Source organism: Rhopalosiphum maidis, chromosome 1, assembly GCF_003676215.2.
Source record: "Rhopalosiphum maidis isolate BTI-1 chromosome 1, ASM367621v3, whole genome shotgun sequence".
NCBI classification, from domain to species: Eukaryota; Metazoa; Arthropoda; class Insecta; order Hemiptera; family Aphididae; genus Rhopalosiphum; species Rhopalosiphum maidis.
This window is the reverse complement of record NC_040877.1, coordinates 73703631-73727241: the sequence shown is the minus strand read 5'-3', so window position 1 is coordinate 73727241 and position 23611 is coordinate 73703631. Positions and strand designations below refer to the sequence as shown.

General features: G+C 23.8%; 1 protein-coding gene across 2 annotated transcripts in view; it reads right to left on the bottom strand.

Moving 5' to 3' along the window:
- The window catches only part of LOC113560587, a 110818-nt gene that overhangs the window by 55952 nt on the left and 31255 nt on the right, over positions 1-23611 (bottom strand). For both annotated transcript variants that reach the window (XM_026966561.1, XM_026966562.1), the window contains 27 exons: positions 23207-23272; positions 22611-22673; positions 19836-19895; positions 18443-18487; positions 18108-18164; positions 17741-17797; positions 17527-17586; positions 16546-16602; positions 16429-16461; positions 15746-15784; positions 15152-15196; positions 11725-11781; positions 10205-10249; positions 9689-9763; positions 8663-8707; positions 8226-8282; positions 6564-6608; positions 6025-6081; positions 5839-5880; positions 5139-5198; positions 4505-4549; positions 2761-2817; positions 2208-2252; positions 1753-1809; positions 1126-1170; positions 995-1054; positions 225-284 (listed from right to left, as the gene is read on the bottom strand). In XM_026966561.1, coding sequence (XP_026822362.1) covers positions 225-284; positions 995-1054; positions 1126-1170; positions 1753-1809; positions 2208-2252; positions 2761-2817; positions 4505-4549; positions 5139-5198; positions 5839-5880; positions 6025-6081; positions 6564-6608; positions 8226-8282; positions 8663-8707; positions 9689-9763; positions 10205-10249; positions 11725-11781; positions 15152-15196; positions 15746-15784; positions 16429-16461; positions 16546-16602; positions 17527-17586; positions 17741-17797; positions 18108-18164; positions 18443-18487; positions 19836-19895; positions 22611-22673; positions 23207-23272 — 1434 coding nt within the window. The remainder of the gene's footprint in view (positions 1-224; positions 285-994; positions 1055-1125; positions 1171-1752; positions 1810-2207; positions 2253-2760; positions 2818-4504; positions 4550-5138; positions 5199-5838; positions 5881-6024; positions 6082-6563; positions 6609-8225; positions 8283-8662; positions 8708-9688; positions 9764-10204; positions 10250-11724; positions 11782-15151; positions 15197-15745; positions 15785-16428; positions 16462-16545; positions 16603-17526; positions 17587-17740; positions 17798-18107; positions 18165-18442; positions 18488-19835; positions 19896-22610; positions 22674-23206; positions 23273-23611) is intronic.

Sequence of the window (23611 nt, the reverse complement as noted above, 5' to 3'; positions counted from 1 at the left end):
TGACTTCTTTGAAATGAAACTGGGGGTGGGTTATATTGATATAATTTTGTATTTTAAATGTTAATAGTAATATTCGTTTATATTTTATTTGACTAATTTATCAATTGTTAAAACAGTTCAACACACCTATTGCAATGAACTACTCAATACCTAATATACAATAGAGCGGTAACCACTCGCTTAACTTTTTTTAAGTGATAAAATATTGTATTCAATTAACTTACCTTCATTATTGGATAGTTTAATAATATTTGATTCTGTATACGGATTTTCCTCTGATGGGTCTAATAATAATTATAAATTATAGTTATAAGAGAGGAAACGTTTTTCATACATATTATTTTTACTTATTTAAAATATTTCAAATAAAGAAAGAATAAAGTTATAATATTTCAAATTCAAAAAATTTCTAAAACTTTCCTAAAATTTATTTTAGGTAGTTATTTATTTAAAAAAAACTGCATTGCATTATAATAATATCTTTTAAGAATAAAGTGGTGTGCCAGTACTGTGTGACTTTGAAATTTAATAGCTTTAAATTTAAGGGGATTACATTTTATATTTTATACATAGGCGTCAAACCAAAAAGGGCTTATATGTTGTAATACTAATTAATATGTTACTTATTTGTTAACATATACAACAATTTTAAATATGATTTTATTTTCAAAAGTATAAAAAAATCACTTTTTCTATTAATTTGTTCATACATACAAACATACTATATTATGGAATATATATTTATATATATATAGTGCTCAATTTAAAGAACATTTAAAATGAAAAATTGACATGGTTTATTATTTTTTGTATTTTAGTATGTTACTAAACGTAATATTGTAGGAAATTATAATAATATGACTAGCCATTGGTTGAATAAATCTTAAAAATATTTATTTTATTTTAATATACAGGGGTCAAATTACATTTTTTTTTTTAAATATTAAGTTGTGATTTAATTTTTAAATAAAAGTTACTAATTTCTAGTACTCACAATATATATCTATTATTCTTGTTAAATGATCCGTAAAAGTTTCACCTATAAGAACTCGAACTTCAACACAAAAAGGAACGAAATTATTTAAAGTTTCAAATAAATTAAAATTAAAATCTATAGTAACATACCTGATTTTTCTTTTTTAAATTCATCCAGTGATAATGGTTCTCTGGCTAAAAGAAATTTTCAAAATTCAGTTTAATTGAAATTTTTTTTTATTTGATAAATAATGCTTATTGATTTCCATGTATCTACATTCATTACACATATTAATAGTTGATACTAAGTGTTTTAGCATAAAATATGCATTATACATTTATGCATTTAACATTACATAGGTATCCATTAAATATGGTTAATAAAAATTAATAATTTAACTCAAAATAAGCCAGTATTTAAAAATTAGCCTAGTTTCTGAATAAAATATTTAAAAAAAAAGTACAGTTGAATTTTTCAAGCATAATATTCAAATAGTGACTGAAAAAATTGTAGAATATGAAAGTTTGAAGAAACTCTAACTTATATAATGTTATATAAAATAAAAAAAATTGTATACATCCACGCCTATATTTTTTAGTCATCTTTTACTATTTAGTATTCACGTTTTAAAATATTAATTGTGTAATGTGTAATATAAAGGGTAAATTAAATAATATGTTTTGTAAAATGATGGACTTCAATGTCAAATCATCAATCATTATACAAATGCAAATACAAATACAGGTAAGATTAAATTTATATTATTGATAACTCACAATAACTGGTCAACCGTTTACAATGTTCGTCGTAAGTTTCATAGGGCATTGAAAACACTAAAATAAATAGATTTTGATAAAATTTAATTAATTCTATTTTTTTTTTGATATTTATTTTGAATCATCATTATTTTAAGATTTAAATTATATGTAAAACGAAAACAGATAGATTTGGTTAAGTTTATTGAGTTGTAAATTATATCGTAATATTTACTTTGAATTACTTCAAATAATATTCTGCTTTGAAGTATGGAATAAAAGTGTATGTTGTCATTCAAAAGAATAAATTCTTTAAAAATGATATAGATACAAAATAGAGAGAAAAATAATCTTCACAAAAACTGTCGTTTTATAACAATTTAAAATTATGTAAAAGAAATATTTTAAAAATAAGTTCGGTTTCTTTTAGGTACACCTCCGTATTAGCGTTATTAGTTACATTTTAAATTACTTACGGTTTTTTAAATCATAGAAATCATATAAATCTAAAGGCTTTATAGCTGAAAACGTTTATAAAATAATGTTCTATTTTATGATTTAAGAATATTATTTAAATGATAATAAAATAATTACGGTTGTCAAAATCATTTAAATAATTACAAACAATGCAAGTTTAAAAATATCATCACAATATTTAACCCAAAATAGTTATTTCTGAATCAATGATATTGATCAACGTTATAAAATACTTATTCATAACTATTTATTTATTTGTTTTAAAATCTTTTAGTTTCGTAATATATAAAAATATTAGAAATACATTTTATTTGTTCACATAATTTAATATCTGTATAATCTAGATGCTTTGTTAAATATAACTACTTATTTTATTTTACTAAATTTCTTATAAATAATAAATGTACAATGAAAATGTCAATTGAATATCCGTATTATTGGAACTAAGAAATTTGCGCGAAGACAAATTATAAAATAGCTATAACTGCATTTTTAGTTATTAATGTTAATTTTGTAATAAAACAGTTTAATTGAATTTATTTTATAACGTACATAATAATTGCAACCTCTGTGTATAATTGTAATAATTTTCAGGTGCTTTTGGAAATCCTACAAAAAAAGATATTAAGTTTGAATTAATACAAATTTTTATTAATTATGATATATGTGTTATTTATAAAAAATAAAAAAATTGTACATATACCTACTGTTATAGAATTATAGTGCTTTTGAGTGGATTTGGAAATTAATTTAAAAATGCATATCTTATGAAAAAAATGCCGAGAAAATAATGATGGTGGTGGTTATGGCTAACTAAATTAAAAATATATATATAGCATATAATTTTGTCGTGCATTTGATTGACGCATGGGTCAACCTTTAATTATTTAAAGCAAGCTGAATCTCAGATACATTTCGACATTAAATACCAAAAATATTTATGGTAAGGTAAAGATGATAGTAAAATTAATTGAAAAGTGAGGAATCATTTTAGTATTTTTTTCATCATATTTTTTTTATTGGATTTTTCTGATTTCCTCACTATGTAATATAAAATATGTAGCTAAAATCTTGGATTTCAAAATAGTCGTAACAAATATGATACGAATTAATAAGCTTGCCACACATAACGTTTTTATTTCAAAACAATGTTCGGTGTGGTGTAGGTAAACCATTTTTTTTTTTAATTTAACACATCGGTTGCAGTCAACTACTTTAAGACGAGGAATATATTTATAGTGACTTAATCTTTTATTTTAAGTGTTTGAAGTATGAAATATTTTATACATCTATAATGATTCTATACAATCCTAAGCTTGTATGAAATTGGAAAGAAATTGTTGCTGGTTGAATATATCATAATGTTTAATTTGAAAAGTTTATTTAACAATATTGTTTTATCCAGAACGCTTGCAAGAAACGATTTGTATGTTACCTGTAGACAACCTGAGAACCAATTCAACAATTGGGAACAAACTCGTAGTTGTCCGTCATTCGAAATGCTAATTCAATTGGAAATTGAATACGTTAAAATTGAAAAGGTAAATCTTAGGGTGTAATTAATATTCTTGGTATTAAACAGTTTTTCCAGTATTCTTGTACTCTCTTTTTATACAAAAATAAATAAATAATAAGTAAAAAAAATGGGCATATCGTGGTTCGACTTGAGACACACTCAACTAAATCATATCAAAGTGCCACTGCGCAAGAGGGTTTTAAATAAGCGCCGGTAATGTCATTGCTATTGAAACCTACCCTACGTTTCTGAGGCACAAGTTCAAGGTTCAACCGTTTTGTAGTTTATCCGCAAAAAAAAAAAAACAATTTCATTTTATACTACGTATACATTGATCTAATATCTGTATTAGATATGTAAAATATTTTTTTTATTATTTCATTGGAGCAATTTATTTTTTTTTGTACTTTGCTATATTTCTGTTGGATTAATTATTTTGTTCATTCTTTCTGAACTTTTTTTTGTGGAAAATTACCACGGTGTATTGTGTTTATTTTAAACTGTACACACTACCCTTGTAAATTGTTCAAACTATAATGGCATTAACACTATTCACGGATAAATAAATTCATATTGTGTTATCAGCTTCAGGTTTAAATATAATGTAAAGTATAATATTTTATAAGTATAAATTAAATAAATATATTTTGGTTCAACTACGTTAAATTTTCAACACATAGATTTGAGATATTATGTTTAGGAATGTTATGTAAATTAAATATATTTTTACAAATAATTTTTTTATTGAAATGATAAAAATTTTTGTATTTAACAAATTACTTGAATTCAATAAATTGAACTCCTTTTCTGACATTGCGATTGATTCTGAAAATTAAATTTCATTAAATTTATGTATAACACGAGATAATAATATAACAATTATTATTAAAAAAATACGCATAAATCGAATTCGTTTATTAAAATAATAATGGCGTAGATACTGGATGGTAATAAAAATAAATTGAGCGGTCTCGTAGCCGAGACATAACTTTAATTGAATTAGATTAATTATTATTAATTATGTGCATGAGTGTTGGTCTCTGAGTGAATTCCGGTTAAGGTGTTTTACTAGATTGTTCGAGAGTGTTTGGATAATTGCCATGAGATGATTAAATTTGATTGAAAAGTGAGTTTGAATAAAATTGTATAGGTAGTAACTAGTAACGTTTACTCATAGTTTAAAAAAATCATTTCCCAGCCATTATTGCAATATATTAATTTTTTGTTGTCTGTTAAAAACGGTTCTCATAGTTAACGTATTTTGTCGTCGCAATAATATAATAATTTACGTTTTCATAAACTAACCTGGTAATTTAATATATAAAAATATAACACAATACATAATGATATCATAATTATTTTTAAACAGTTAATATTCGTGTTATTTATATTAAAATATTTTAAAGCGTTTTACTTGTGGAATTCAATCTGGTGCAGTATTGTTCATAGTCTTTTTCGTCACGTTTGGGAAATTCTGAAATAATTCAAAAATGTTAATGAATATTAATTTTTTTCTGGAAACAGTAAATATATAGACAATTATTTTTATTTGTTGTCGTTATCAAAGGTAGGATGATTTTTGGAAAGCGTGATCCACTATTATAAGTGAGAAATAAAAATATTGAAGAAAAATCAAAACAACTGTTTTTTCTGTCATAAAAATAAAACTTATTTCCACTTAGTATAATGTACTAGATAATAGGTATTTATATAATAATAATTAATAATGTTATATCAATTATTATTTTCCGATTTTTAATTAATTTACTCAAGTTTAATAACATCCTTACAAACGTTTACCATACCACTCGACAACTGTTGATAGTTAAACAACTTATAACAACGCGCAATACATCAAATAATACCTATTTAGGGATTTTTATTAAAACGAATTGTACAGCGAACAATTAAGCACAATATGACTATGAAGAAGTAATTATTTAGGTTAACATCTTTAGCATCGTAAAATTAATGTGAAAATATCGTACAACTTTGAACTTATATAATATTATAATTATATAAATAATAATATTATTTGTATTTTATATCTTATATGTGACCCAATTGTATAAAGCCACTACTCATTAGTAATGATTATTTTCAAATGTACTTACGATCTTTATAAAAATTAAATGTTTGTGTAATCATTGGTATTCCTACAGTTATGTCATAAACGATTTGGTTAAAATAGATTCCGATATAATACAAATTAAAAACATTTGAACAATTATTAAAGAAACATTATATTCATATAATATTCATTTGGATAAAATATTACCACTGTCACCGGCAATACTTACCCAAATCGTCCATAATTTTTGAAAATTCTGAAAATGTACTACAAACTTTTGGATAAACTGAAAATAGTGATTATTTTTTAATTATTATTATTGGATCTATTTATATAAGTATAACATCTATAAATAATATAATATCCATAATATCCATCATAGACTGTGCTATTAATCAACGGGTTTTTCACTCATTTTCATCAAGCCATCTACATAATTATCTTGTCTCACGTTTACTTGTTATGTTATTATGTATGTAGATTATAAATAAAGTTTTATCCAATAAAATATATTTTTTCATACTCGAGAAAATTATGTGAAAATGAACTAATTCTTTATGTTAGAGCGTACAAGTTTACAAATTAGGTACCTACTATTGATTAAGTATACTATTATAATTTTAATCAATGAAACAACAATAAAATATGATGTATCAAATATTATAAATTAAAATACGTAATAAAATTTAATTAAATATACTTATGTTATTAAAATTATTTGATAGGTATATTGTAAAAACTTAAAACTATTGTTAATCATTTACTCACTGCGTTTTAAAAGTTCAATATCGTCAGGTGTATACGAATCCGTCACTAAAATCATAAGTAACGCCGTAATGATAGTAACTCATATCATTTAATAAATTACATATTATTAAAATATATTATCTAAATTGTATGTACATTCAGATTAAAGATAGTTTATAGAATGTTAATATAGTTATGGTTATTGGTCTATATAGTATATTAGGGTAGTCATTCGTCCCAGATTTCCGGGACGTTACGGGTTTAGGAACTCATGTCCCGGTGTCTCGAAAAACTTTTTCGGGACAAGGTGTTGTTACCGGAATTAGCTATCAACATAATAATGTCCCGGAATTTATCTTCTTTTTTAACAAATTTTTTTAAAAAAATATTTGTTGATATTAATAAATAATCACATACAAATACGCATATATATATAGATGTTTAGTATAGGGGTATTTAGCTCATACTAAGACAAGATGGCAAACATCACCTGCTATCGATCGAATTATTTTAATGTTCAATATGGTTCAAAGTCATATTTTCTTTCGTAAGACTCAAATCCTAAAATATTAGTTGATTTTTTAAAAATGATAAGTCCCTGTTATACCTACATGAAATGTATACAAAGTATTCTCAGTGTTTAATAATTATATACAAAAAATTAAAGGGAAATACATTACTGTGTACGAGTTGATAAATATATTAAGTAGTTTAATTAATAATTTTGAAAACAGGAAGAATGAATATTTTATTAACAGTGAAATGGAAAATATGATAAAAGTATTCGGGGAAGAAAAATGCTTGAAAAAAAAAATAGTTTGATACAGGAAGTCAAATATCTTTTGATTTGTGTATAAAATGTATGTCGCTATGAAGTACAAGTTTCAACTAGTTTTTGTTAAAAATAAAAGTATGTTTTCTATTTTTATAATTGTAATACTTAATAATTAATACTTCTAATGAAATCAACAAGTAAAAAATGTTAAAATAAAAATATTAAATAGTTATGGTTCGATAGGCGATTAGGTCAAGTTAGAATTTATTGTCCCGGATTTCTTTTAATATCCGTGAAATTTTTTATAAGAACATAGAATTTTATCGATGAAAATGTTATTTTTCACAATCATAAATAAGAGTTTAGATCAGTATATAGGCGTATGGTATTTATGTAAACTCGTATCTATAGTAAGTTGATTTCTTGATGAATACATAGATATCTGGAGACATTTTTGAATAGCTTAATGGTATTATTATGCGTAAATTAACTTAAGTGTATTAATTGTATTGATGTTTGAAAAACAAATTGTAAGTGAAATACGAAATGTGATTTCGTAATGAGAATCATTACCAATATGGTTAATAGAGAGAAAATCGAATGATAATAAATTAAATTATTGGTTTAAAAATTGATATTATAAGTAATAATGCATAGCATATATATGGTGATACTAATTTGGTTCTTAACGTTTTTCAACATCCCATCCCCTTAACGTATTGGATTATTAATTTTTTTTTTTTTTAATATTTACTTACAAATATTAAGTTTTTAGAGTAGGCACAATTATTTAGTGGAGGTAATCAACTACGGATTTAACTTATTGTATATATTTACATTGAAAATATATTATACAAATACAAATTATAATGATAATAATTATTCTTTGACTAAAATATTCTACTCACAGGCATCTGCTATTCTTATTTTATAATCCGTAATGGTTTCAAATCTTTTAGGAATACCTGATAAAAAAATATTCATATTTATAAATACTAGTAATTATTTACGTTGAATATAATATAATTATCTACGTTTAGAACTATATGGTTGTTAAAGATTTAAGAAACATCGTTTTTACATTAGATAAAACATATTGCTTGTTTTTAATTTAAATAAGTAAAAAACTTAAAACTATTATAATAACATACGTCGATTCTAATGTATTCAAACAATATAAAATATAATAAACTATGTATTTATTTGTCAATGGCTTTTATAATAATTATACATTATTATTATTATATTATGAAACATATCGTTTCATGTTTGATACATTATATTTGATCAATTAATATTATTAACTTGATAAAATATTATTTTTATGAAATGGCTTAAGACTTACGGAACTTAAACTGATCAAACTGATGTTGGGTCATAATCAATATATCTACAACGACAAAAATTTTGAATAAATAATATAACAAGACAGATATTTACAACAATACTTGAATATTAATATTTTAAATATAAAATACGCTTCTTGTTTCCTCGGAAAACCGTGAAAATGATTTAATTCTAAGGAAAGATTTAGAAATGTCAGTCGTATTAAGTATAAACAATATTTTTGTAGGAAAGTACTAACTCGAATTAAGATATTATGAATTTCCAAAAAGTTATAGTGAAGTGATTGCTAAATTAACTCAACTTTTGTCATGCTCTAGCAAACTTTTATTAACACTCTCAGTGAAAATTAAATAGTGTCGTGAATTCATGAAATAAATTATATAATTCTGATAATGATACAACTTATAATCTAAGGCAAAATAAACCATAATTTATTTACTGTTTATTTAACCGTGCTAATAAATATTCGACTATAAGACCAATCCAAGCCTTTCAATCCATATATCCTAGACAAATTATTGGAGCACCATGGACCATGGTAAATAACCAACAATATTCTACTTAAGATCATCTACAAATTCTAACAGCTAACGAAGTAGCAATCCGTCGATACAAAAAAATACTTGCAAAATACTTTGCATTCCAAACTCTATTCAAACCAAAACCCACTAATCTCTCCTATGTTATCAATCATCATTCCCAAAAACCCACTGAGAAGAGTTAAAAGAAAATGACCAAGAGACACCTTTATATAAATTATAATAATAATAAAGAAACGGTCCCCTTCTGAGCCCATCTTAATTAGAAAGGTTGCTACTGTCATCTGTCTACTACTGTTGCTGAACGGTTCCTTTTCTCAAGTCATTCAAGCCCACTTTATATTATATTTCCATATCATTAAATTTTTAATCCATATTTTGTATATATTGTAAATTAACCTTTTTCGATAAATACAATTTAAAAAAAAAATAATACCCTAATAGAATATTTTACAATAAACTATAAAAATGGTTATGAATACTACTTTTGGGTAAATTGATTCCGTTTTTTGTTCTTGATATGTAATCATCGAAATTATTGTCAAGCAAGTGTGGATAAGCTGAAAATAAAAACATAATTAAATTCCCGAATTTAACGAGATACATATAGTAATTTGAACAAATATTCTGCCAACGATTTTTTTCTTAAATAGGATTGAAGTTGAATAAAATATTGGAAAGATAATAGTAATTTTTTTTACTATAATACTATAATACTATATTAAATTGATGTTTTCAGAAAAAATAGCATTTTTAAAATCTATTGCACCTTTCAAATCGAAAAATAAAATTGTATTTGTTACAATATTGAAAGAAATATGCGAATTTATATTTAAAAGTTTTCATACTATGCATTATCAGTATCTATGAAATTGACATAGGTATTTATGTTTTATCATAACATATTATCCATAAAATATATTTTATTGATTAGAATAACTAGATTCACTTATAATTAATCATTAATAATTTAATCACTTCATTTCAAAATATAAATTTACCACTCTTTAACATCTTGAAATAATCTGATGAAACTGGTTGTAGCCCTATATATAAAAAATAAGAATTTAAAAGCTCACGTTAAACAATATTTAAAATAATAATCAAATATTTTGTTAAAGATAAATAGATAAAGTAACAGTTTTGAGTCGATTATTATTAAGAAAATATACATTGTATATTAATGTGGGGACTGGGGAGAGTTATATATTATTTGTTTATATATTATCCATTATAGTTCTAGGCAGTGATTAAAACTTAAACGTTTTCTAAACTAAATGCGAATTAAAAAATATTCTATTTGGGAAATCAGTGTACGAAGATATCAAAATTGTTATCAATGATCTTGCATTACAGCATCATTTTCAATATACACTTTTGCCTTATAATTTTTTTTTTGTAATACATCACCTACAAATTAAATTTGTTGATTTATTAATAGACCCGATACAAAAAAAGTACAGTTATTTAAAATTAACAATCGTTTTCCGTATGTATTTTTAAATTCAACAATTTCGTTATTGCGTGTATTTTATACAAAAAAAAAAAAAAAAAAATCAAAATAAGTAAAAAATAACGATACGAATTACACAAGCATGATCAACATTATCAATAGCGATGAGAACAAAAATGATCATCGAGTAATTGGAATTTATTTTTATTTTCAGAATGAAAATACGATTATCAGCGATAAAGCTGTTATCGGGCAGCGAAATTGTATGTAAATATCTAACAACTTATAAAACTATTATCGTAGTGTGTATTGTTTTATAACTGTAATTGGTAATTTAATTGAGATCAATATTTATTATTATATAAAATGATAGTTATTTTATAGTGCACATAGTGTGCACACTATCTATTAAATTTTTTTTATATAACGGTAAAGGGAAATGAATCGTTTTGACAGAAAAGTGAATCGGTGGAAAAGGAAAAGTATATTTTTGACAAAAACCTGAAGCTATGTCCACTAAAATAAATTGTAAATTTATTCAATATATTTTACTTTGCTGATGACTTGGAGTCCTGATAGCAATTCATGGAGTTTGCATTGAAACGAGACTGTTTTGGGACATGATAATATAACTTTATAGGTATATTTTTATGACCGTTATGGGTCAAAATCTACTTACTAAAAATAATATTTAGTACAGTAACCACAAAAAACCTAGTTAGGTGTGGTGGGTCTTTGAGATAAATTGTAATACAGAACAAATATTTATATATGACAAACGTGCTTTGACATGTTTATATAATATATTTATGTACTTATACCATAGTTAAGATAAATACAATAATGGTGGTTCATTATAAGGTTAGTAGGTACCTACATATTCACAACGCACTAAAATTAATATTGGTGTATCAAAATGTTCTTATTAAATATTTGTAGTCCAACATAACGTAGACGATAAGCAAAAAATTAGTCAAAGAAAAATGATCAGAATTTCCAGATCTCACAAACCATACGGACTTATGTAATAAAATGTAAGACTACTTATGCGTTAAATAGATTGCTTACCACGGTCTTTCATTAAGTCGTTGTATTCCTGGAATGTGTCATAATACTTTGGAAATACTGAAAAAAAATTAATATTATTATGAAAACTGCAACATGAGCTGTATGTTGATGGTTGGTTCAATTAATGTGACGACCTTATTTTAAAGTTCACCTCAGAGACAAAAGTTGGTTATACCTATAGTGGTTAGAGGTGTTACATTTTTGTACGTAATCAGAACGTATTTTACGTATTGTATTAAATGGATATATAAATTTATAAAGGTAAATCAAACTATTGCACGTATCTGGTATGAGTGGTGTGTGTAATGTGTATAATGTAGACATATAGTATGCACTTATATGCACATTTTCAAACATAAAATTGTATATTTAAATAGTAAGTTTTCTTTCTAGTGTCTAGGATCCATATCAATAGATAGTGGACAGTAGATTGCGCGAAAAATTGATAGTGTCATGCATAAGTAGACATTTGATTGAATTTTTAGGGCCAATGTAAATTGACCCCGCACCCCCTTTCTATACACAAATATATCATATTACCTTCGATTTTTGGAGAATCTGTTAAAATACTTGAGGGGTTAAGCCCTCCCCTTAGTTGATGACCGACAATGGTGTCATGAGGTTTTTTTTATTTCCGATTTTCACAAATAAACGTTAGCAAATTGTTCAATAATTAAAATAATAATTTATTATAGGCTTTCACAAATAAACAATGTCAATAATTAAAATAATAGTACCTAATAAAAAAATCAAACTTTCAGTTGAAAATTATGCGCAACCCCTTTTAAATAATTTTCTTTACTTCTATTATTATAATCGCTACATATATTTTTAAGTTTTTTTTTTTATGGTGGTTGATTTCCTGCGACTAATTGTTCAACTTTCAACAGATTGACACGTTCTTCTTTTTGTAGTGCAGTAATAAATTTTCATATTTACGGATGATTTGATGAATTTAACATTGACGAGTGGCAATTGACTATTTGTGGAAAATTATAATTATGTTTGATTTTTTTTTGTTAGGTATGTACTATTATTTTAATCATTGACAACGTTGTACAATTTGTAAAAGTTGATTTCTGAAAATCTATTATTAATATTATCATAATTATTGACATTGCTTATTTGTGAGAACCTGTAATTATTATTTTAGTTATTGAAAAATTTGTTAAAGTTTATTTATGAAATATCGGAATTAAAAAAACCTCTTGACACTATCAATTGTCGTAAGTACACTATCTATCGACGGTATACCTAGTGTCTAACAGCAATTACCCTAATAATAAAAACATGAAAAAATAAAATTTATTTTTTATTATATAATCTATAATCTGTTACGAATAAAATAACAAGTGAAAAAAATGACCGATTACAGTATGGTTTGAATGACGAATTTAAGTAACCTTTTAGTGAAGGGTGGGACAAATTTTCGGCCATCCTGGAATGTCTATTTTCGGCCAGTACACTATTTTGGTCACCAATTTTAAAATATTCTTCATGTTTTTTTCTATTTAACTTCTAATTTATATTATACACATATACTATAATTAATTTAAAATTTATTGTTTGAAGAATGGCAATTGTATTCCTCTTATATTTTGTTTACTGGCAGACAAGTCAATTAAAACATACACATTTACGCTACGTTGCAACTTTGTTAATAAATGTAATTTATTATTTTCTCCAAAATTTGTAACCGGTGTTTGAGATATTAATACATAAAGCTATCGTAGAAATATGGCCAGATTAAAAAATTATTGGTTATAGAATTCATCTTATCCAATTTTAGTCCAAAGCTTAGGATTGATTAGTGAATAAAAAAAATGATTTTTCAGACTTAGGAATTGGATAAATTATACTTTTGGACCATTATTTTTGAATCCAGGTCCCAGGAAATATAGAAGATTTAATTTCAGTATGTCCTGATGATAATAAATTGTAATTATGCTGTGACTATTAACGGACACTTATACTAGTGGGGAAAGCATATTTTGCTATCTTTTGATTCTTCTGATTTAACCAGAACAACAAATTCATGCGAGTCTTACCATTCATATTTTAACCAATGTTCTTACAAGAACTTCCCTCAATTATGTATTTGTTGAATACAATAAATGAAATTCAAACAGAATCGTATGTAAATATACAAAGAGCTGATATTCCATAAGATGGAAAAGTAAGGAGTTGTCAGAATAAAAATTATACCAACATGACGAAATATGAGAGAGAAAAGATTACACAAATTAAATTCGTTAAGCGGATGTGCTACAATTATAAAAAAAATTAAAAATCCCTATAGTCTTATTTTTTTTTGTGTAAATTGATAATATAAAGTAACTTCATATTTTTTATATTTTTACCTAACTTAATATATAAATCATAAATTAATAATATTATATGATTATTATATAAATTGGTAGTTAAACAGAAAAAAATATGATGAATATTTTAAATTAGTGATCAAAATAGTATATTTGCCAAAATGGACATTCTAAAATGGCTGAAAAGGGAAAAATTCATTCTGGCCAAAAACGGTTCCACCCTTAGTGAAGACACTGACTATTACTTATAAACATTAAAGTGTACTTATATTTGCAAAATTTTCCGTAAACATTTGGGTATTATGTTAGTAGGTCCCAATACCATATCGATTTTCATCATTTTCTAGGATTGCTAAGTATGTATATTGACGAAAGTCCTTTGATTGAAGGATATGTACAATTTTGTAAATTCAAGATGAATTGTCTATAAAAATGCTAGGTAAATTTTAGACAGGAGAGAGAGAGAGAGAGAGAGAGAGAGACTGAGAGAGCATAAAATCAATATCATATAATATAATATATAATAATTGAAATTATTGTAGTCTCATAATAGTTATAAAAAAAAATTAATATTTTAGTTAAGCTAGTCGTAGATCAGAGTATAGTTTAGTTTATTCTATAAAAATAAATCAATATAGAATATTATTTACTACATTTAAATATTTTAAACTGTTATATTTAATATTGTATAGTTATTAATAACAGCTAGCATAAAAATTCGGTTTTTGGATATTAGGTATTTCTGTAAATTGTATAATACTTTAATAATATTATAATGTTACTATGTTAGTACACTATTGTGGTGTATACCAGTTATAAAATAAGTTGTTTGTATCCTCTCGCCACCATAATAAATTAAATTCATTACTTTCAAGTTAGATATTAAGAATATTCAATGTATTTAATTTTGTCCAATGGGTAATTGAAAAAAAAAACATACCTATAATTAAGTTATGGTATAGTAAAACGAGTCACATTCAAACAACCGTTTTTAAACATCACTATTCTTTTTTATAAAAACATACAATTTGCAATTTGTAGTGTAGTTTTAAGTAAATTTGCTGATATAATGTTATAATAAGTGATAACAATAACATATTACATACCGTTCATTATATCTTCATAGTCGTTTTTCTCTAACGACTCTAAAACTGTAATTACAATAAATTTAATATTACGTGTCCTGAACGCAAATAACTATAAAAGTATATAATGCCTATAAAAGTACTCTAAAATTCATCAACTTTTCTCTTAAATTAAATTATTTTGTATTTTTTATTTAAAATACATAAAATTATGTATTTCACCTATCCCTAGCTAGAGAAATATTTTAATCTACCGTCTGATTTGAGGAGGTACCATTATAATAACTAGGCACGTTTGATTATATATTACACAACACATAATGTTTGTTATCATGTAAGAGTTAATGTATTCATTGATATTTTAGTGAATTAAGTAGGTAAATTTTATTTAATATTATATTATATATATATATATAGGTTAGGTTAGGTTATCTCAGGACCTCAGGACCTCAAGACTCGGTATACTCGCAAGTAAACGAGGTACTGTATATTATAACAAATGTACTAACGATCTTTAAAAAATAAGAATTTTAATATTTTAAGTCTTTAACAAGTTTAACAATGATTCTATTTAGTTCAAAATATTTAATAAAAAAATTATATTAAACAACTTACATGATTCTAAACCACAATAATCCTTACGCAATGGAATATCTTAAATCAAAATTGTTTATCACAATATATTATGAGTAACATTGTTTAATGATAGTAAATTTTTGATTTATTATGAATAACGTAATTACTTTAGTTTGTGCATGTACAATATTCAGATAATACATTAATATTATGTACTTTAATCTCAATGCGCATGTTGATACTTGTTATACTAAGTTGAAAATTCAAATCGAATGAGAACCAAACATACAATTTAGTCTACGTCGCATTAATGGAAAATCACAACTTTTAAATAAAAGTTACTATATTGAACGGATTACTATGATATTTTGTAAAATTATAAACTACTAAGAAAATCATAAATAAATATTATAATAAGAAAAATCATTTTTTTCTTTATTCAATTTTATTGTTCATAGTTTTAGTGGTTGTTAATTATGTATCTATCTAATTACATTTTTGAATTTTACTTAGTTTATGGTTATCATTTTTATGATTTAAAATTAGCTAAATTTATTATTTATTAATATAAAAAGTAATATTATTATACACTTAGATAATTAGTATTGTGCCTAATATTAATATTATAATGGGTTTTATTTGAAGCTATAATTATATCTGGCGTTTTCTCATAATTCAATCATTTTCATTGGAAAAAATAATCTAAAAATATTAAAACTTACGCATTTTTTCTAAAAGTACACTCTTGTTGAATGCTACTTGCAAAATAAAAAACATAATTTAAAATATATTATAAAAATAATACGTAATATTGTCTTTGAATGTTTAATACTATTTACCTATCCTTTTGTATCTATCATTGTAACTATCTGGGTTATCCTTAGGTTGGATTTGAGCTAAAAACACAGTTTATAATAATGTAAAATATTGTAACAAATTAATGATAGTAATAATATACATATATTTCATGCGAAAAAAATATTATATTTACATATGCAAATTAATATTAATTAGAACAAATAGATTCAAACTCCTTTGTAAGTATAATGGTTGTGGTGAGGATAAAAAGTTTGAATTCATAACAATTACAATACATATATCTAATTTAATTTAGAAAATAAACTAAAAAAAAAAGAATAACAAAAAAAAAAATTTCTTAAGAACAAATTAAATTATTAAAATTTACAATAATTGATTCTTTGAAAAACCGAATTTCCTCAAAAATAACTTAAACATAATTAAATTAGAAAAGTCATGAATATTAATTATAAGCAATCTACATATTTGAACAGCAACAACGATACAATATTTTATTCCAACTTTCTTTTTAAAATGTTGGACAGATGTATGTTAATGTTTTCTATGCATTGAATATTATATGTGTGAGTTAATTTGAAAATATTATGTCTAAAATTGAATAAACCAGGTAAAGTATTATTAAAATATAAAAATAATAATAAAATATACATTTTAAGTTTAAGATATACGAGAATATTACTATACTAAATGTGCTTTAGCAATAAAAATTTAATTAAGCTATTTAAAATAATCTTAGCCTATAAATATGTGAGTCATATTCCAGTCCCCAAACACATATCCATAGCTGACTATGGATCACACTATTGACAAACATAGTTAATTTAATGTTAGTGTTAAAAAAAATTTATTTCATTAAAAACATAAAAAAATTATTGTAAAAAGTTAGTTTAATTATTAATATTATTCCATCTTAATTTATCATAATTTAAGGCTTATGACTCATCTTATAAAATCCTTTTAAAAAGCATTATTTAAGGACGTGTCTAGTTAGAATTACTTACCATGTTTAAAAATATTGAACAGCTGAATTTGTGTATTGTTCAAAATTATTAATTGTATATCTGAAATTGTGTTATCAATACTTATAGTTAATAAATTATTTCATTGTATTAATAATTTATAATTTACGTAGTAAATTTTTATTACAATAAACGAGTAAAACATAGGTAATGTTAAATATAAATATAAATATCAACTATATTTTAATTAACTCACTATATCTCCGGAATAGATATTCATTATTATTTTTTGCTCTAATTTCCTTATTAAATCCTAAAACAAAAATGTTTCTATTATAGTAGGTAATATCAGATATAATACAATATGTATTGGTATTATTACGTTATGTAATAATCCATTATTTTGAAAAATTATTGTTGTTATGTTTTTATGTGAACTTTTTTTAGATACATATATGTTTAAAATGTATTGTGTATTTTTATCACATCATGCTAGTACACATTAGTATTCTATCAAACGCTTGAATTATAAAAAAAATTGAACAAAATTAAACATTTAAAATTGTCTTACTCAATTTTAAAACCGTACATTTTTTCTTTGTTAATGGTTTTAATTAACTCACCATATGTCATAAATCTTTTTAGGTAATCATCATGTGTTTCACTTAGTTTTGGAAATCCTAAAATAAAAATGTTTCTATTGGATGCGATGCCAGAAATAACAAAATATTTATTGGTATTAAGTACTATTAACTATTATTACGTTATGTAATAATTCATTATTTTGAAAATGTATATTGTTATTATATTTTTATGTGAAATATTTTTTTACATAAAATATGTGCTTAAAATGTTTCATGTATTCTTATCAAATGATGCTAGTATACATTGATATTCTATCAAACGCTTGAATTATAAAAAAAAATTGAACTAAATTAAATATTTAAAAAAGTATTACTCAATTTTAAATCCATAAATTCTTCCTTTGTTAATGGTTGTATAACTAGATAAGTAAAATAATATTTAAATATCTTTAGTTCTATTAAGTTTTATCTAAATCATCTTTACATCTTTACATTTTGTTATCAAAATATCAACACACACACACACACACACACACACACACACACACACACACACACACACACACACACACACACACACACACACACACACACACACACACACACACACACACACACACACACACACACACACATGCACGTACACTCATGCACACATTAGCATGTTTTATTTTCATTATAAAGAAGTTTAATCATTTATACACTGTTCTTTAAAATGTACTTTTAAAGTTTTAAATGTTTGGAACCGTTTTATTTTGTATTATTCATAAGATATAAACATTTTTGTAAAAATAGGGATAAGTAGATTGTTATTATACTCTTAACTATGCAGTTTTAGGAGTTAACTGAGTTAAGTGTACTTCATCATTAAAATGCATCCGTTAAATTTAAATTGTATACGAAAAAAATTCTAAACAAAGACGGTCCATCAATACATAATAATTATAATAATATAATATATTAAATTAATTAATCTTACTATTACTAGTTACTACTATGTTAAGTTGAGTTATATTTATTCAAAAACATTACATTTGAAAATGCCACTATGTGAATAAAATATGATAATATTCGTTGTAAGTCTCCACAAATAATATTTTTAAATTATTACAAAAAAAAAAAAACAAATCATCCGTTTTTGTTTAAATATATTACTATAATTTTGTCTAAATTTAAAGTTCAAACGCTCATAAAATGATATTTGTAAAATCACGCCCAATTTTTTTTTCTTATTCAAATAATAAAAACTTGCGAAAAACTTTATATTAAGTTATAAAATCTTTAGTTTATATATTCAATTTTTTAACACTTTAAACTATTATTTTTTTCAAATTTTCGCAATTTTGACAAATTTTGTCAGGATTTCAACTTAAATCACTTATAAAATAAATATTGTGACTAGGTACCTTGGATGAGAAACCTTGTTTTAAACTTTTAATTTTTTTAACTTAAGTAAACAATTTTTTTTTGACAGTTTTTATTTATACTGTAAAATGTTTATAAAAAACTCAAAGAGCTTCAAAATATTTTGAAATATTTTTTCATGTATATAAAATGCTTACATAAACATTTGTGAAAATTTTAAGTAAGTGTTATACCCGATACTGGGGATTTTTAATTCTGGTCTCTTAAAATTACTAATTAGATCAATTTTTTTTTATCGTAAATCATACAAAGCAATCTTTTAGTATAAATCACACGCGCGCACACATAAACTCACAAAAAGAAAAACAATAAGTGACAGATAAATTAATCTTATCTACTTACATGATATGAATGTTTCATGTTCAAAAGATTCAATATTTTCTGAATCTCTAAAATCATAATCTGAAATCATAACTAATTTTTACAATTTATACATTTACTGTATACAGTATATGTTATAAAAACAATTATAAATATACTGATTTTAGTTATCAAACGTGATGAATATATTCACTTTTGTTATTTTTTACGACTTTCGAGTTCTTGTAGTTTAGTTTAGTATTTTTATATCTATCGAGTATTAGTGTATTACACCTTTCATCGATACAAATAATTACTTCTTATAAAATGGTTCAATAAATGCAATAAAACAAAGTTATTCACACAATAATGTTAAGTTCATTCTTAATTATAGTGATACATTTTATATTTTTCAAAACATATGTTCAATGAAAACTGTAATATATTCTAGGATCACTAGGGTCAAAAGTGCATTGGCAGGATGTAAAGTATGAAATGTCTAATATGATTATGGCAAATCATAAAGTTGTGTCGAGCAAAATAAGTTTGAAGTAATTTTAAATATCACTTGGATTACTTAAAGTAATCTTTTAGCTTAGAAATTATTTTTTTTTTTTTTTATAACTAGCTATTTTGTTTTTTTATTGTATAATTGTAGTTGTAAAATGTTTGCACAATCGCAGGTTTGTTGAAGAGTATTTAATTAGTATTTAACGTGTTCAACAAAAACCAACAAAAAATATTACAGTAACAATTTATTATTCTCAAATAATAACCGGAAATTATCCCAGAAGTCTATGCAATAACGACAGTTAAACAAATGAAAATTATTCAAATATAGTAAATATCTTACCCGTCTTAAATAACTTAACAAAATTGTTATAAAGCCTTATATCTAGACTGTATATGTAGGAATTTAATTGCAAAAAGGTAGGCGTTCTAAGTAACGATGTTATTTATTGTAGTCTAAGGTTCTCATTCGGGGTTTTATTCAATTCAGCCGGCTATCGACTCCGCAGAACTTTTTTATTTATTGATTCCGCCGACTATCAATTTTGCCGAATATTTGTTTATGTTGATTCCACTGACTGTATTTTTTTTTTAATCAACAGTATAGGTATAAGATACATCCAGTTTACCATATTTTTTTAAAATTTCAATATAAACATATCAAAAAACAATTAAAAAATTCTCGTAAGTAAAATGTATTCAAATAGTAAAATAATATGTTTTGCAATTTATTTAGTTAACGCCAAAAAAGTAAAAATAATATAGGTAATACAAATAAAATAAATAATAGTAAATAATTATTAAAATGTAATAATAATATAAAATTTTACAATTCATTAAGAAAACGCCAAAAAAGCAAAATTTATTTTTAATAATATCAATATACCTACGTGTAATAAAATATGTCTCTTTTCGATACAATTATATAGATTATATTGATTATATTGATTTTGAAAACCGACGCGATAATATGCGATAGCTACGTATATTATATTATGATAATAATATGTTTGGAGTTTAGGATGTTAAGTACAGTTGGAGAGTTTAAAGTTCAAGTTATATTTTCATGTAATACTCTGCGATTATGAGTGCTGTTAAGAGTGAATTGAAAATTAATTTTATATTAATTTAAGCCTTTTATATTTTGTTTTTATTAAAATAAATAATTTACAATTATAAAAAACTGAAAGTTCGCAACAAACGTGTGGATAGATTAAAGTTGCACACTAAAAACATTTGCTAAAAAACTGCAAACCTCTAACCGATTGAAGTGTTACGACTTAGTCTAAGTTATTAATAGGTTGTTTAGACCAGTGGTTTTCATCCCTTTTTGGATCGCGGCCTCCTATTTTTATTTTTTTGTAATGTGACCCCCTTCAAAATAAACGACGTTTTATTCATAAAAATTTGAATTGATTACTGATAAAATATTTAGGGTATACAATTTTGATTAATTTATACTTAAAATTGTAATTAATATATAATACAACATTATTTTAAAACGTATTTTTAAGCATACACAATAAATTTAAATATAAAAAAAATACATAAATACAATTTTTAAAATTTACAATTGAATACTTTTTATTTCCGTGATAATGGGATACTTGAGCTATGATTACGCTCATCGGTATGTTATTGTACAGATAGAGAACAAAATAAAAAATTATAACTTTATTTTATTTTTAAATAATATGGAAAAATCATTTTGTCTGTAACTATTGATGACCCCTAAACCTATTATTCGTGACCCTTAGGTTGAAAACTACTGGTTTAGATTAAGGAAAGGGTCTATCTCATTGGAGACACCACCCTAGCAAATATATTCGGTATACTCAAGCATATCATTTACCTACCTATTATTTACGTACTATATAGAGTTGAATATTATATACACACTTTATTTTGTGCTTATAAATACTAAATGCTTGTCGTTTAAATAGGAATGCTTTAGTGCAGTTAAACACAACAAAAAAAATGTTAATATATTTTTAAATTTTTAATATAATTTCCCGAATTAACTGGTAAAGCTATTAGGTTATACAGAAGTTACTGTAACAAGTTAAAAGTTAAAAAAAATTAACTTTAACTTTAATGTTTCAACTAATTAACACTTAAACGAACCGTACGGTTTGCATATACTAAAACATGGTACTATAATACCTTTTCCCAAACCAATGACTCATTGAGGAATAAAATATAGAGACCATTCTTTTATAATATATTTTATAAATTCTAATAACCTTGATTAACTATATTACTTCTATTTTAATTAAAATCAGTTATATATATTAAAAGTTTACTTACCTTCTCGAAATTTGTCTATCCTCTTTTTGTAACTTTCATAATTTTCAAATGCATTTGGATGAACTAAGAAAAATAACATACAAAATTAGTCATAAATACATGCATTCAAAATAATATATAAAATAATTTAAATATTCTTAAATGTGGAGTTAATGAAAAATTATAAATACAAAGGATAATTAATAGTTAAATTTGGAGTTGAAAACTTTATGTGAATTGGTAATATACATAAAAATTAACCAACGTAAGTAACGCAACAAAAATAGTTCTTGGTAGATATTTCAACGATGAAACAAGTTAAAAAATTTCTCAACAAATCGTCTTTGATATAAATTATAATCGTATTTAAAACAATGCAAATAAGATAAATTACATTGAATGAGAAAATGGCAATTAAATATAATTTATACTTTATAGTATAAACTACTAGTACTAGTTAGTACTAACATAAAAAGGTGATTATGAATTTATTTTATTTTTTGGTAATTTAGGACTTTCTTAACAGAACTGATTTTTTTCTTAAATTAACAACTCGTTATTATAGTAGTAGTAAAATAATATGACCTAATTATATAGGAACTCGCAACGTAACTTACTAAATTTGAAAATTGTGAGCCTGGTTTTGTTAAATGCTACTACTTGTTGTTTTGTAGTGTTTGACGCTAAAAATGATTTTAAAGTCGATATAGATATATAATACAACGTATTAAATGTACGCTGATTTCTGTATTTATATTTTCCATATATATGTTATGTTTACAAACATATACACAGAATAGGTACATATTAATGTAAACTAATTAAACTAAACATTTTTTAAGAGGTTACCATGATATTCTCCTGGACTTTCGATTTGTTGTATGGTAATTGGTAGTATTAAAAGAATTTTTTATAGCAAACCTTTTTTTTTTATATATATATAATATGTTGATCGATATAAATATTTACTATAGTATTATAATAAACTAAAATTAGCCTACAATGTCCAAAAACATATGAAC